General features: G+C 47.7%; 1 protein-coding gene across 1 annotated transcript in view; it reads left to right on the top strand.

Annotated features, from left to right (window-relative positions):
- Positions 1–1524: 1524 nt before the first annotated feature.
- The window catches only part of LOC118372986 (clathrin interactor 1-like), a 47551-nt gene continuing 31962 nt past the window's right edge, over positions 1525–17113 (top strand). Inside the window, exons 1-2 of the mRNA XM_052487814.1 lie at positions 1525–1692; positions 16891–16995. Coding sequence (XP_052343774.1) covers positions 1652–1692; positions 16891–16995 — 146 coding nt within the window. The 5' untranslated portion in view covers positions 1525–1651. The remainder of the gene's footprint in view (positions 1693–16890; positions 16996–17113) is intronic.

The raw sequence follows: 17113 nt of genomic DNA, 5'->3' as shown, positions 1-17113 counted from the left end.
CCAGGGTTGGGTTGAACCCGGAGGTGGACATGAAGCTAGGGTTAGGGTTGTGGTTGAGGCCAGGGTTGGGTTGAACCCGGAGGTGGACATGAAGCTAGGGTTAGGGTTGTGGTTGAGGCCAGGGTTGGGTTGAACCCGGAGGTGGACATGAAGCTAGGGTTAGGGTTGTGGTTGAGGCCAGGGTTGGGTTGAACCCGGAGGTGGACATGAAGCTAGGGTTAGGGTTGTGGTTGAGGCCAGGGTTGGGTTGAACCCGGAGGTGGACATGAAGCTAGGGTTAGGGTTGTGGTTGAGGCCAGGGTTGGGTTGAACCCGGAGGTGGACATGAAGCTAGGGTTAGGGTTGTGGTTGAGGCCAGGGTTGGGTTAGGATTGAACCATCTCTGTACTATCGTCCCCTGTCTCTCCAGAACAGGGTGAGGTCATTCTGATTATGCAGTATCTGCTGAAGTTATGGAATGTATCAATTATGGAAATTATCTGGTCACTTTCTGTCATTTTAAATGATTTTGGGACTAATTTAGGCTACAAATGGTGTTCCTGAGTTTAATTTGTCAGGGACAAAAATAGCACCGGTAAATGTATTTGTTTACGCAATGGAGTTGTTGGCCATACTATTGGCTGCAGAGTGGGTGGAGGTGAGGCCAGACAGAGTAGTCATCTGCTCCGACTCCTGTGCAGCACTGATGAGCTTAAAATAATGTGTGTATCAGAGCCGACAGGATGTATTGTATGAGGTTCTGCAGTGATTGTAGAGGGTGAAACAGATGGAGGTATTTGTGCTGTTCCTCTGGGTACCAGCTCATATGGGAGTAGAGTGGAATGAGGAGGTGGATGTTATCACCAAGCAGCCTCTCAAACATCCTAATGTTGAGATGGAATTCATCAGTAAAGCAGAAGCCAAGGAGTTTTAATAAGAACAGTGGTTAAAAACAAATGGCAAGAGTTGTGGAACAGGGAGAGAAAGGGAAGATACACGGATAAAACCCAGGAAAAGGGAGGTCCTCAGGCCGAGAGAGAATGGAGGAACGTGTATTCTCAAAGCTGAGACTGGAACACACAAGGCTCAATAGTACATTGAAATTGGTGGGGAAACATCCGTGTGTGTGTGTGTGTGTGTGTGTGTGTGTGTGTGTGTGTGTGTGTGTGTGTGTGTGTGTGTGTGTGTGTGTGTGTGTGTGTGTGTGTGTGTGTGTGTGTGTGTGTGTGTGTGTGTGTGTGTGTGTGTGTGTGTGACTGTCAAGAGGAGATGAAGACAGTGAAACATGTTCTCTTTCAGTGCCAGAAATATGTAAGAGAAAGGGGGCGATTGTTATTAGATTTGAAGAGTAATGAAGAGTCCGGATTAAGTGAACTGCTGGGAACGTCTTCAGGGGAGGTAGTATTTATGTATTTCGTTTCGTTGGGGAGACGAGAATATCGGCTAGGATTATTAGAAGCTCACTGTCTCTGGTCCACACTCCAGTCCAGTTGGTGGCGGTAATGCAGCTTTAAAATGGTTGCCAACCGCCATATAAAACCCACAGATGAAGAAATACTGTACACTGTCTTTGGTTCAAGGTTTGATTTCGGTGACAGCGCTCCGCTCTATCGGGTTTTGAGAGCTTGGAATACGGTTACTGAGGCGGACAGCCCCGCTGTAGAGAGCCAAGATGATGAACATGTGGAAAGTCCGGGAATTGGTTGATAAAGCGTAAGTATTCTCACTCTATCCGAGCTAAACTCTTGAGTGTACCTATTTGAAAGAGACACGTACCCAACACTTTGACGTCACGTAGCAGCAGGAAGCTAGTTAGCCAGTTGGCTTCAATAGAAAGTTGTGACAATCAAACAGGACAAATTCAACTTTTTTGCCATTCGACTATATTCCCATTTTAATCTCGTCTTGAACTATCCGACGAGCGATTGATAACTCAACTTTCTAGCCGCGTTTACTGCCTTAGAAAGTTGAGATGGCTAACGTTAGCTAGTTAGCTAATTACCTAGAGTAAATTATGCTGGGTTAAAAACATATGGGAATTCGTATTATCTCCGTCTTTTGTGTGTTCAAAACAAATGGGAACAGGGAAAAACGAGCTCCGACTGGGAAAATCGATTAACGGGAACTCGATTAATCTCGGGCCTCTTTCCAGAGCTCCGACTTTTCGACCTGAAGATCACTGACGCCATGATTTGACGTCATGATTTGACCTCATATTTTCAGAGTCCCAACGTTAAAACGTTGTCTTGGGTCTTTTTTCTTATCAGCTTGACAGCCACTTGTCAGTTATTTTTGGGGGGGTTCGCTAACTAACTGAACTAGGTAGTTAGCCAGATCAAAAAACACACGTATACTTACGTGAGGGTACATTTGTTTGTAATTGTAGCTACAGTTAGTTGTGGCAAAGGCCTTGAATGCTAACTCGATATATTCTGACAATCCAACTTCCGGGTGTGAAAGTATCTAGCATAACAACCAGAACATTTAGCTTTTTTCATGTCACAGGTCTATCAAAGCTGCCACAGCTCAGTTGACTTGACTATAATATATTTGTTTTTGTTGCTGTTTTTTAGAGTATAGGATGATCCAAGTAAACCTAGAACACCTGGATAACTCATCTTCTGCCTAGCTACCTGCATACTTATTATAAACTGGGTGGTTCGAGCCCTGGATGCTGATTTGGCTTACAGCTGTGGTATACCACGGGTATAGCGAAACATTTATTTTTACTGCTGTAATTACGTTGGCTACCAGTTTTATAATAGCAATAAGGCACTGTGAGGGTTTGTGATATAAGGCCTATATACCACGGTTAAGGGCTGTATCCAGGCATTCTGTGTTGCGTAGAGCTTAATTCAGACCATAGTCGTGGCATATTGACCATATACCACACCTCCTCGGGCCTCATTGCTTAAGTATACTATAGGCTAAATTATCAAAACAAGTACAATATATTTGACTGTAGTGTATGTCTGATGGCCATATGGGCCTTTTGCATTTGCAAAATGGAGGTACCTTGCATGCAGAAGCAGAAAGGTGGAGCCCAGACCATGATCAACCACAGTGACTGTTGATACAGTACAAGACAGTGTTGTAATGTATGACTCTGTGATAAACAATGACTTGCTGAATGCAACAATAGATTGCACAATTAAGAGGCAATGTCACGCTGCATACAGTTGCGCTGTGAAGACATTGCTGTCACTGCCCTATTAGCCAGAGTATCTGGATTCAAAATAAAGTTCATTATTTATTTTAATTCACCTTTATTGAACCAGGTAGGCTAGTTGAGAACAAGTTCTCATTTACAACTGCGACCCGGCCAAGATAAAGCAAAGCAGTGTGACACAAACAACAGAGGATATGGGATAAACAAACGTACAGTCAATAATGCAATAGAAACATCTGTATACAGTGTGTGCAAATGAAGTAAAGAGGTTAGGCAATAAATAGGCCAATAGTGGCAAAGTAATTACAATTTAGACATTTTACACTGGAGTGATTTATGTGCAGGTGAGGATGTGCAACTTTAAATACTGGTCGCATTTGGGACACACCCTACACTACCATGGATAGTACACCCTACACTAGCCTAAACATTAGCCTAAACCTGTACGGTCGCTGTCAGCAGAGATTGAAACTAAAGTATTGCATGAATGGCTGAATGTTTCCACCTCTGAGTGAGAGCCACACCTGGTTTAACCGGCTTATTGTCGTCTTTTGTCCTCCTCTTGTATAATTTACTGTCCTAGTCCCTGCTGAGTAATGACCTGAGAGGCCATGCAACACACACGCACACACACAGGCCTACTGTAGAGCTATGGGAAGTAGTGGGATTGCGCAATCTCCACTTCAAAGCTTTAACGGTTGGTTTGGCAAGCTGTGGCAACAGCAGGAGCACACAGTTCCTGTCCAAGAATGCATTCCTGCTAAAAGTCAAGTCCCCTCTGCTAGTCTCCCCTACTGGGTGACCTCTTCAGAGAGAGAGAGAGAGAGAGAGAGGGGGGCAGAGGTACAGCGAGAGGGTCAGGAAGAGAAAGACCAAGCAGGAAGAGGACTGGGCTTTGTGCTGTAATGGGTGAAGGAAGTAGAGTTGGGACTCCATTTCCTCCCTGTTGTATTGAAGTCAGTGGTTTTAGTGTGTTGTAGAGGAACCGGGCCTTGTTTCCCTGTTGTATTGAAGTCAGTGGTTTTAGTGTGTTGTAGAGGAACCGGGCCTTGTTTCTCAGTTGTATTGTAGTCACTGGTTTTCGTGTGCTGCTGTGTTGTAGAGGACCCGGGCCTTGTTTCCCTGTTGTATTGAAGTCACTGGTTTTAGTGTGCTGCTGTGTTGTAGAGGAACCGGGCCTTGTTTCCCTGTTGTATTGAAGTCAGTGGTTTTAGTGTGTTGTAGAGGAACCGGGCCTTGTTTCTCAGTTGTATTGAAGTCACTGGTTTTCGTGTGCTGCTGTGTTGTAGAGGACCCGGGCCTTGTTTCCCTGTTGTATTGAAGTCAGTGGTTTTAGTGTGTTGTAGAGGAACCGGGCCTTGTTTCTCAGTTGTATTGAAGTCACTGGTTTTCGTGTGCTGCTGTGTTGTAGAGGACCCGGGCCTTGTTTCCCAGTTGTATTGAAGTCACTGGTTTTAGTGTGCTGCTGTGTTGTAGAGGAACCGGGCCTTGTTTCCCTGTTGTATTGAAGTCAGTGGTTTTACTGTGTTGTAGAGGAACCGGGCCTTGTTTCTCAGTTGTATTGAAGTCACTGGTTTTCGTGTGCTGCTATGTTGTATAAGACTCGGACCTTGTTTCCCAGTTGCAATGTAACTTAAGCATTACAATGATCATACCTGATGAGTCATTATTTATGAGACAACTTTTTAAGGTTTTCCCAAACACGCACGTAGAGAGAACGGTCACTAAGTGTGTCGCTAAACCATGTGTTGATACTAATAGGATCCAAAGAACTGCACTTCTCTCTGATCAGATTTCTCCATTCAAATTTTACCTTTAACATTCAAATTATTGCACAATACTGATGACGGATCAGCTCCTAGAGAGATATTACCACCTATGGCTGCAAATACACTATTGAGGTAACTTATTATGCTTACCCAAAATAATTAATTAAATGACAGATTGGGCACATGTTGTCACACATAACACATTGAGGCAAAATATTTGACAGTAGCTTAGTTGCAAAATGGGAACTCATTTAATTGAACATGAAATGGCCATTATAACCCCATGTAGCCTCTATCTTTTAATGAAGTCATCTTGGATTTCATTTGAAGCATCATATTATCCTTCACTTGTTTGCAAAAACAATTGCAAATACTTTTGCAACTTTGTAGTCAACTTTGTTCTGACCTAGATTCTATGTTTTGCGGAGAGGTGTTCTGTGAATAAAGTACCTAACGATGCACTTTGGCTGCTCTACAATTGGTCTGGATCACTCATAAGATGTGCAACAGTTTTTAAGAGCCATGTTACTAGCGAAAGCTCTGGGGAAACACCTTGGCTACTAAAGACTCATCGTAAGAAGGTTCCAACTATCTGAACGCTATGAGAAATGAGGCCCAGAGTTCTAAGGGCCTTGAGTGGAGATGTTGTGAGTGAGTGGGCAACACCCATCAGTGGAGGTCTGTTCGACAAAATCAACATGGAATCTCCTTGAAAGGCTGTCTGAATGCTGGCTCACTGTGGAGGATATCTAGAGGCCTAAAACTAAATGAAGAAACTGGCAATTCTTGTTTCCAAGTCCTCCCGGCGGTCACATGGACAAATTGATACAATGCTGAATAAATAGTCCGAAAGACTTTATTTGGACTTGTCAAAGGAGGAAGGAAATGGGTGTGTGTGCATTAGACAGACTTGCAACGAAACAGAAGCCTTTGCCATATTGTGTGATTTTACACACACACACACACACACACACACACCTGCATATACACACAGAGAAGATCAGCTTCCATTTGATCAAGTTGATAATGTGAGCCAGAGGTAGTTCTCTCCTCTCAGTAGACTTGCTTAGCTGTCTTGTGTAAGTGCTTGGCTATATCACTCCCTCTGTATGGTAGTGCCTGTGGCGTCACCCATGCAAACATGACTGTATTAATGATCCTATTGATTCCCGGTCAGGGAACACACTTTTACTCAGTGTGTATTTATCATTACTTTTATTTTTTACGTGTTTTATTTCTCTATTTTATTTCTCTCTCTGCGTTGTTAAGTGTAACGAATCATATTTGATTATGAAGTTGCGTGTGTCGTGTCTTTGGCTATGCCGGATTAAGTGATACGACATGCTATTCTATAATATAATTTCTCCGTAATTAATATTCCTGATTGAGCTAATCATGTAAATGTAATTAGTTAGAGAGTCGGGGCACCACGAAATAATATTTATAGAGCTGTTATCTTCTGAATAAACTCTTAAATACCTAGTAATATTTTACATCAATAGCAGGCAATATTAATTGTCACCTTAATTCAGTCTCATCTGAAATATGTAAATTCTTGGTTATCTGCACGAACCCTGGCTAACAAGTTGAATCAGCGATACAAAATTGGGTTTCATTATTTACTAAATACCTAACTAATCACACAAAATTACACATGCACATAATTAATAAACATGATTACAAATTATGTCATAAAGGAAAATGTCCCTAGCAGGCGGAACAGATATGACAGCTGGTTACACAAAAGGGGCTGGGTTTGAGTGAAAGAGCGGGAAGACTGAGGGACAAAGGGCGAAGCTGTGCTATCGTAAATATAATATCATATGCATTCTAAATTACATTTACATTTTAAGTCATTTAGCAGACGCTCTTATCCAGAGCGACTTACAAATTGGTGCATTCACCTTATGACATCCAGTAGAACAGTCACTTTACAATAGTGCATCTAAATCTTAAAGGGGGGTGAGAAGGATTACTTATCCTATCCTAGGTATTCCTTAAAGAGGTGGGGTTTCAGGTGTCTCCGGAAGGTGGTGATTGACTCCGCTGTCCTGGCGTCGTGAGGGAGTTTGTTCCACCATTGGGGGCCAGAGCAGCGAACAGTTTTGACTGGGCTGAGCGGGAACTGTACTTCCTCAGTGGTAGGGAGGCGAGCAGGCCAGAGGTGGATGAACGCAGTGCCCTTGTTTGGGTGTAGGGCCTGATCAGAGCCTGGAGGTACTGAGGTGCCGTTCCCCTCACAGCTCCGTAGGCAAGCACCATGGTCTTGTAGCGGATGCGAGCTTCAACTGGAAGCCAGTGGAGAGAGCGGAGGAGCGGGGTGACGTGAGAGAACTTGGGAAGGTTGAACACCAGACGGGCTGCGGCGTTCTGGATGAGTTGTAGGGGTTTAATGGCACAGGCAGGGAGCCCAGCCAACAGCGAGTTGCAGTAATCCAGACGGGAGATGACAAGTGCCTGGATTAGGACCTGCGCCGCTTCCTGTGTGAGGCAGGGTCGTACTCTGCGGATGTTGTAGAGCATGAACCTACAGGAACGGGCCACCGCCTTGATGTTAGTTGAGAACGACAGGGTGTTGTCCAGGATCACGCCAAGGTTCTTAGCGCTCTGGGAGGAGGACACAATGGAGTTGTCAACCGTGATGGCGAGATCATGGAACGGGCAGTCCTTCCCCGGGAGGAAGAGCAGCTCCGTCTTGCCGAGGTTCAGCTTGAGGTGGTGATCCGTCATCCACACTGATATGTCTGCCAGACATGCAGAGATGCGATTCGCCACCTGGTCATCAGAAGGGGGAAAGGAGAAGATTAATTGTGTGTCGTCTGCATAGCAATGATAGGAGAGACCATGTGAGGTTATGACAGAGCCAAGTGACTTGGTGTATAGCGAGAATAGGAGAGGGCCTAGAACAGAGCCCTGGGGACACCAGTGGTGAGAGCGCGTGGTGAGGAGACAGATTCTCGCCACGCCACCTGGTAGGAGCGACCTGTCAGGTAGGACGCAATCCAAGCGTGGGCCGCGCCGGAGATGCCCAACTCGGAGAGGGTGGAGAGGAGGATCTGATGGTTCACAGTATCGAAGGCAGCCGATTGGTCTAGAAGGATGAGAGCAGAGGAGAGAGAGTTAGCTTTAGCAGTGCGGAGCGCCTCCGTGATACAGAGAAGAGCAGTCTCAGTTGAATGACTAGTCTTGAAACCTGACTGATTTGGATCAAGAAGGTCATTCTGAGAGAGATAGCGGTAGAGCTGGCCAAGGACGGCACGCTCAAGAGTTTTGGAGAGAAAAGAAAGAAGGGATACTGGTCTGTAGTTGTTGACATCGGAGGGATCGAGTGTAGGTTTTTTCAGAAGGGGTGCAACTCTCGCTCTCTTGAAGACGGAAGGGACGTAGCCAGCGGTCAGGGATGAGTTGATGAGCGAGGTGAGGTAAGGGAGAAGGTCTCCGGAAATGGTCTGGAGAAGAGAGGAGGGGATAGGGTCAAGCGTGCAGGTTGTTGGGCGGCCGGCCGTCACAAGACGCGAGATTTCATCTGGAGAGAGAGGGGAGAAAGAGGTCAGAGCACAGGGTAGGGCAGTGTGAGCAGAACCAGCGGTGTCGTTTGACTTAGCAAACGAGGATCGGATGTCGTCGACCTTCTTTTCAAAATGGTTGACGAAGTCATCTGCAGAGAGGGAGGAGGGGGGAGGATTCAGGAGGGAGGAGAAGGTGGCAAAGAGCTTCCTAGGGTTAGAGGCAGATGCTTGGAATTTAGAGTGGTAGAAAATGGCTTTAGCAGCCGAGACAGAGGAGGAAAATGTAGAGAGGAGGGAGTGAAAGGATGCCAGGTCCGCAGGGAGGCGAGTTTTCCTCCATTTCCGCTCGGCTGTCCGGAGCCCTGTTCTGTGAGCTCGCAATGAGTCGTCGAGCCACGGGGCGGGAGGGGAGGACCGAGCCGGCCTGGAGGATAGGGGACATAGAGAGTCAAAGGATGCAGAAAGGGAGGAGAGGAGGGTTGAGGAGGCAGAATCAGGAGATAGGTTGGAGAAGGTTTGAGCAGAGGGAAGAGATGATGGGATGGAAGGGGAGAGAGAGCGAAGGTTGGGACGGCGCGATACCATCCGAGTAGGGCCAGTGTGGGAGGTGTTGGATGAGAGCGAGAGGGAAAAGGATACAAGGTACTGGTCGGAGACTTGGAGGGGAGTTGCAATGAGGTTAGTGGAAGAACAGCATCTAGTAAAGATGAGGTCGAGCGTATTGCCTGCCTTGTGAGTAGGGGGAAGGTGAGAGGGTGAGGTCAAAAGAGGAGAGGAGTGGAAAGAAGGAGGCAGAGAGGAATGAGTCAAAGGTAGACGTGGGGAGGTTAAAGTCGCCCAGCACTGTGAGAGGTGAGCCGTCCTCAGGAAAGGAGCTTATCAAGGTATCAAGCTCATTGATGAACTCTCAGAGGGAACCTGGAGGGTGATAAATGATAAGGATGTTAAGCTTGAAAGGGCTGGTAACTGTGACAGCATGGAATTCAAAGGAGGCGATAGACAGATGGGTAAGGGAGAAAGAGAGAATGACCACTTGGGAGAGATGAGGATCCCGGTGCCACCACCCGCTGACCAGAAGCTCTCGGGGTGTGCGAGAACACGTGGGCGGACGAAGAGAGAGCAGTAGGAGTAGCAGTGTTGTCTGTGGTGATCCATGTTTCCGTCAGTGCCAAGAAGTCGAGGGACTGGAGGGAGGCATAGGCTGAGATGAACTCTGCCTTGTTGGCCGCAGATCGGCAGTTCCAGAGGCTACCGGAGACCTGGAACTCCACGTGGGTCGTGCGCGCTGGGACCACCAGATTAGGGTGGCCGCGGCCACGCGGTGTGGAGCGTTTGTATGGTCTGTGCAGAGAGGAGAGAACAGGGATAGACAGACACATAGTTGACAGGCTACAGAAGAGGCTACGCTAATGGAAAGGAGATTGGAATGACAAGTGGACTACACGTCTCGAATGTTCAGAAAGTTAAGCTTACGTAGCAAGAATCTTATTGACTAAAATGATTAAAATGATGCGTTGTTGACACTACACTAATCAAGTCGTTCCGTTGAGTGTAATAGTTTCTGCAGTGCTGCTATTCGGGGGCTAGCTGGCTAGCTAGCTTGTTTACGTTACGTTGCGTTAAAAGAACAACAATAGCTGGCTAGCTAACCTAGAAAATCGCTCTAGACTACACAATTATCTTTGATACAAAGACGGCTATGTAGCTAGCTGTGTAGCTAGCTACGATCAAACAAATCAAACCGTTGTACTGTAATGAAATGAAATGAAAATGTGATGCTACCTGTGAATGCGACCGGGTTGTTGAGTCCTATTCGGTAGACGTCGGCTAGCTGTCGGCTAGCTGTCGGCTAGCTGTTGGCTAGCTAGCAGAGTCTCCTACGTTAAGGACGACAAATAGCTGGCTAGCTAACCTCGGTAAATTAAGATAATCACTCTAAGACTACACACTCTAAACTACACAATTATCTTGGATACGAAGACAGCAAAGACAGCTATGTAGCTAGCTAACACTACACTAATCAAGTCGTTCAGTTGAGTGTAATAGTTACTACAGTGCTGCTAATCGGTGGGCGTTTGCTAGCTGCTAAGCTGGCTAGCTGCTGGGCAAATAGCAGTGAAGACTACGTTAGGACGACGAAATACGATAATTATGCAATTATCTTTGATACAAAGACGGCTATGTAGCTAGCTAAGAAGAAATTGCTAAGATTAGACAAATCAAACCGTTGTACTATAATGAAATGTAATGAAATGTAATGAAAAAGTTATACTACCTGCGGAGCGAAGTGCCGATGCGACCGCTCGCTCCAAATTACCGCCCATTTGGAAAAGGAAAATGCATTAAATATTTACTCTGAGCTGCGCGTTGGTGGTAGATGGAAGGCCGTGTTGCCAAACCGAGTCCTTTGAAGAATGTCTCTGGTGGTCAATTGGATACGTTGTAGTAACGTTGTTGTGTGATAGACGGGATACCCTGTCTGTTCCTTCCTAACCCTCGTTTGCAGCGGCTGTTGCTAACTCAACGGCTAGGAGGTATCACTTCTGTAGTGAATAAGAGTTCAAAGTTCATACCATTCGCAACCAAAGCTCACGCTGATGTTGGCTTTGTTCTGTAGTTATTATCTGAACCATTCTGACATCGGACCGTCGTCCTCACATCCTCGGAACAGGAGGTTATATTGTCGTCAAGGCTTTATATAGGAAGGGAGAGGGGCGTGTTTGACAAGTTTTATAGCACATGTCCCTTCACAGGGGCAGGCCACTGATTGAGCAGAGCCCTACCTTATGGAAACCCAAATCTCACATTTTAGAAGCTAAAATCCCATTTCATCCCATCACAAATAATTTAATATTCAAACATTTAAATTGAACAATTTCAACAAGTGAATCCGGTAACTCTGAAATGTAGACTTTCCACTGTAGAGTTTGTCACCTTATCATTGATGAGAATGTCTCAGATGACAACCGAACTGACATCATATTCATTAAGTACCACCACATATGTTCAATTGGTCGGATTACCAGAATATAGTTCATTTCCCCCCACCTTCTGATGTTCTCAGAATCTCTATGTTAACCAAGGGTTTTGCCAATGTAACATCAGTAGGGTAGAGAGGGAGAACAGGGGGAGGAGGTATTTATGACTGTCATAAACCTACCCCCAGGCCAACGTCATGACACATGCAAATATGGAATTATGGTAACCCAGTCACACAAGGCACAGAGGGAAACCAATATTGTATAACGACAGTATTGGGCTGGATAGTACACACAATGTACTCTAAACTCTTTGAAACATAGTGAAAAAGCCTTACAGGCCTGTATCCCCAGGCAGACATGCTACAGTCTATAATTGAACAACTCACAGGCTATTTGAATGGCCGTTTTCACCAACTAGCTGTTTCCCAGTCTTTTAGAGCCATGCTATTTATAACTTTGATTACAACATTACAACCGTCACTGTCAACTACAGTACTTTAGGCTCTGACTCCAGAACGGCGCAGGGTGTGTCCTCTCCTCTCAGCTGTGTGTCAATGCTGCTCTGTCTGACAGTGAGGGGAAGGGGGCCGGGGGTGATGTGGCAGGGCACAGTGAGAGGGGCCAGTGAGAGGATGGGCCCCTTTACCTGATCTATGCCTTCAGCCCTCTGCAATGCTAAGTCTATGCACCTTCTCCTAGCTCTGGGTAGAAGTTGTAGGCACAGATCTAAGATCCGAGCTGAGTGGTGCTCCGTGGGGTTGTGTCCGAGCTGGGTCGGTGCACCGTGGGGTTGTGTCCGAGCTGGGTCGGCGCTCCGTGGGGTTGTGTCCGAGCTGGGTCGGCGCTCCGTGGGGTTGTGTCCGAGCTGGGTCGGCGCTCCGTGGGGTTGTGTCCGAGCTGGGTCGGCGCTCCGTGGGGTTGTGTCCGAGCTGGGTCGGCGCTCCGTGGGGTTGTGTCCGAGCTGGGTCGGCGCTCCGTGGGGTTGTGTCCGAGCTGGGTCGGCGCTCCGTGGGGTTGTGTCCGAGCTGGGTCGGCGCTCCGTGGGGTTGTGTCCGAGCTGGGTCGGCGCTCCGTGGGGTTGTGTCCGAGCTGGGTCGGCGCTCCGTGGGGTTGTGTCCGAGCTGGGTCGGCGCTCCGTGGTGTTGTGTCCGAGCTGGGTCGGCGCTCCGTGGGGTTGTGTCCGAGCTGGGTCGGCGCTCCGTGGGGTTGTGTCCGAGCTGGGCGGCGCTCCGTGGGGTTGTGTCCGAGCTGAGGCGGCGCTCCGTGGGGTTGTGTCCGAGCTGGGTCGGCGCTCCGTGGGGTTGAGTCCGAGCTGGGTCGGCGCTCCGTGGGGTTGTGTCCGAGCTGGGTCGGCGCTCCGTGGGTTTGTGTCCGAGCTGGGTCGGCGCTCCGTGGGGTTGTGTCCGAGCTGGGTCGGCGCTCCGTGGGGTTGTGTCCGAGCTGGGTCGGCGCTCCGTGGGGTTGTGTCCGAGCTGGGTCGGCGCTCCGTGGGGTTGTGTCCGAGCTGGGTCGGCGCTCCGTGGGGTTGTGTCCGAGCTGAGTCGGCGCTCCGTGGGGTTGTGTCCGAGCTGGGTCGGCGCTCCGTGGGGTTGTGTCCGAGCTGGGTCGGCGCTCCGTGGGGTTGTGTCCGAGCTGGGTCGGCGCTCCGTGGGTTGTGTCCGAGCTGGGTCGGCGCTCCGTGGGGTTGTGTCCGAGCTGGGTCGGCGCTCCGTGGGGTTGTGTCCGAGCTGGGTCGGCGCTCCGTGGGGTTGTGTCCGAGCTGAGTCGGCGCTCCGTGGGGTTGTGTCCGAGCTGGGTCGGCGCTCCGTGGGGTTGTGTCCGAGCTGGGTCGGCGCTCCGTGGGGTTGTGTCCGAGCTGGGTCGGCGCTCCGTGGGGTTGTGTCCGAGCTGGGTCGGCGCTCCGTGGGGTTGTGTCCGAGCTGGGTCGGCGCTCCGTGGGGTTGTGTCCGAGCTGGGTCGGCGCTCCGTGGGGTTGTGTCCGAGCTGGGTCGGCGCTCCGTGGGGTTGTGTCCGAGCTGGGTCGGCGCTCCGTGGGGTTGTGTCCGAGCTGGGTCGGCGCTCCGTGGGGTTGTGTCCGAGCTGGGTCGGCGCTCCGTGGGGTTGTGTCCGAGCTGGGTCGGCGCTCCGTGGGGTTGTGTCCGAGCTGGGTCGGCGCTCCGTGGGGTTGTGTCCGAGCTGAGAGGAAGTCAGTATATACTGTAGAGGTTGACTGATTATGATTTTTCAACGCCGATACCGATTTATTGGAGGACCAAAAAAGTTGATACCGATTTTTAAAAAAAAATAATAATAATAATAATAATTTTAAAAAATGGGGGGAAAAATGGAAGAACAATTTGAAAAGTAATAATAATAATCTTAAAATATATAAATAAATGAAAGTATTTAATATAATATTTCATTCATTCAGACCTAGGATGTGTTATTTTAGTGTTCCCTTTATTTTTTGAGATATATATATATATATCTCATGTAATGATGACAACAATACTGAATTAACACTTAATATAATACATCAAGTAGATAATGAAACATGTTCAATTTGGTTTAAATAATGCAAAAACAAAGTTTTGGAGAAGAATGTAAAAGTGCAATATGTGCTATGTAAGAAAGCTGACATTTCAGTTCCTTGCTCAGAACATGAGAACATGTGAAAGCTGGTGGTTCCTTTTAACATGAGTCTTCAATATTCCCAGGTAAAGTTTTAGGTTGTAATATAATTATAGGACTATTTCCCTCTGTACCATTTGTATTTCATTAACCTTTGACTATTGGAAGTTCTTATAGGCACTTTAGTATTGCCAGTGTAACAGTATAGCTTCCGTCCCTCTCCTCGCTCCTCCCTGGGCTCGAACCAGCAACACAAGGACAACAGCCACCACATCGAAGCAGCGTTACCCATGCAGAGCAAGGGAAACAACCACTCCAAGGATCAGAGCGAGTGAAGTTTGAAACGCTATTAGCGCGCGCTAACTAGCCAGCCATTTCACTTCGGTCACACCAGCCTCATCTCGGGAGTTGATAGGTTTGAAGTCATAAACAGCGCAATGCTTGACGCACAACGAAGAGCTGCTGGCAAAACGCACGAAAGTGCTGTTTGAATGAATGTTTAGGCGCCTGCTTCTGCCTACCACCGCTCAGTCAGATACTTAGATACTTGTATGCTCAGTCAGATTATATGCAACACAGGACACGCTATGTAATATCTAGTAATATCAACCATGTGTCGTTAACTAGTGATTATGATAAGTTTAATACTAGCTTGCAACTTACCTTGGTTTACTGCATTCGTGTAACAGGCAGTCTCCTTGTGGAGTGCAACGAGAGAGGCAGGTTGTTATTGCGTTGGACTAGTTAACTGTAAGGTCAGCTCGGGGGATTCAATCTTGCAACAAGGTGAAAATCTGTCTTTCTGCCCCTGAATGAGGCAGTTAACCCACCGTTCCTTGAAAATAAGAACATGTTCTTAACTGTTCTTGCCTCGTTAAATAAAGATTAAATAAAGGTGTAAAAAGAAATCGGGGGTCCAAAAAACTTGAAATCGGCCCTAATTAATCGGCCATTCCGATTTAATCGGTTGACCTCTATACTGTGGATAATCTTTGTTCTGGGTAACTGTAGGCCTATTGTAGCCTATGCTAGGCCTCAGCCTGTGTTGAATATCGGTGCCTATTTCTCTGTGGTTTGCTTTCATAGTTAGGCTACAAAATGAACTGCGTTCCGTTGCTGCAGCTGTTCTTGATTGGTAACGCTCATGCTTAGTGGAGTTTTTCAGGTCACTTAACCTGCTTGACCTTGTTAAGTTTCTTGCGCAAGGAGGGTATTGTGGCGGGTGTGGTGGTGGTTAATAACTGATTCTGCCTGTTGCAGCTTGTGTTTGTTTACACATTTACATAGAAGCCTGGAGAACCAGTAGAACTGTATAGTATACACTATAGTCAGTCTCTATGGACCATAGGTATAGCAGAGACATTGATACGATGCTGCTTGAAGCGACCCACCCTTCATTCACCTTCATCACGACCACACCCACCACTCACTCCACCTACGTTTTCTCTCAGTGTCTCTGTCTTGGTCTGCCTGTCTGTCTGGTTAAGAGCGTTGAGCCAGTAAGCGAAAGGTCGGTAGTGTGAATCCCTGAGCCGACCTTCAGCCAAGCACTTAACCTTCATTGCTCTCTTCTGTCCCCTCTACTCTGCGCTCTCTTCTGTCCCCTCTACTCTGCGCTCTCTTCTGTCCCCTCTACTCTGCTCTCTCTTCTGTCCCCTCTACTCTGCTCTCTCCTCTGTCCCCTCTACTCTGCTCGCTCTTCTGTCCCCTCTACTCTGCTCGCTCTTCTGTCCCCTCTACTCTGCTCGCTCTTCTGTCCCCTCTACTCTGCTCGCTCTTCTGTCCCCTCTACTCTGCTCGCTCTTCTGTCCCCTCTACTCTGCTCGCTCTTCTGTCCCCTCTACTCTGCTCGCTCTTCTGTCCCCTCTACTCTGCTCTCTCTTCTGTCCCCTCTACTCTGCTCTCTCTACTGTCCCCTCTACTCTGCTCTCTCTTCTGTCCCCTCTACTCTGCTCTCTCTTCTGTCCCCTCTACTCTGCTCTCTCTTCTGTCCCCTCTACTCTGCTCTCTCTTCTGTCCCCTCTACTCTGCTCTCTACTCTGCTCTCTACTCTGCTCGCTCTTCTGTCCCCTCTACTCTGCTCTCTCTTCTGTCCCCTCTACTCTGCTCTCTCTTCTGTCCCCTCTACTCTGCTCGCTCTTCTGTCCCCTCTACTCTGCTCGCTCTTCTGTCCCCTCTACTCTGCTCGCTCTTCTGTCCCCTCTACTCTGCTCTCTGCTCTCTACTCTGCTCTCTACTCTGCTCTCTTCTGCCCCTTCTACTCTGCCAAACAGGTTTTCCCTGACTGTGCGACGATTTTCATAGTGCGCACACACACACACACACACACACACACACACACACACACACACACACACACACACACACACACACACACAGTATTTCTGTCCCGTGTCAGCTTTGTGGTGACCTTTGACTGGTTATGTTATAATCATTTAATAATCATTTAATATAATATGTCATTTAGAAGACAGCTTTACCCATCAACGTATGGGTGGCCCCAGCGGGCATCGAACCCACTATCCTTGGAGTAGCACGCGTCATTCTCTACCAACTGAGCCACACAGGACCACGTTATATCATGAGGGTTATTTGACTCTGTGTTCCTTGAGAAACAGGAGCAATGAACAGTTTAATGTAAATAGAGGCTGTGTGTCTTGACCGTTTACCATAAATAGGCTGTCCAAAGCTAGGTCTGGGGGGGGGGGGGGCTCGGTCTGGGGGAGGCCTCGGTCTAGGGCGCCTTTTCTGTTCAGACACAATGTATTTAAAAAAATTAAAAAATAAACTCTTGAGTGTAAACCCTCCTTTGTCTCCTGTTTGACATCATTATTTTCATAAGTCATATCTCTTACCTTTACCTCCCCCTGTAGAACCAATGTGGTGATGAACTACTCGGAAGTGGAGACTAAGGTGAGGGAGGCCACCAACGATGACCCCTGGGGACCTTCAGGACAGCAGATGGCAGAGATTTCCAGGTAGGGGTGCTGTTCACACACACAAATTAGATTGCAACAACTTTTATACAGTATCTGCAACGTTCTACTTGGATTGAATCATGTTGACTAACTCCTGTACACCTCTTGCTCCGTGTGT

The sequence above is a fragment of the Oncorhynchus keta genome, chromosome 30 (assembly GCF_023373465.1).
Source record: "Oncorhynchus keta strain PuntledgeMale-10-30-2019 chromosome 30, Oket_V2, whole genome shotgun sequence".
In the NCBI taxonomy this organism is placed as follows: domain Eukaryota; kingdom Metazoa; phylum Chordata; class Actinopteri; order Salmoniformes; family Salmonidae; genus Oncorhynchus; species Oncorhynchus keta.
This window is presented reverse-complemented; position numbering and strand designations above follow the sequence as displayed.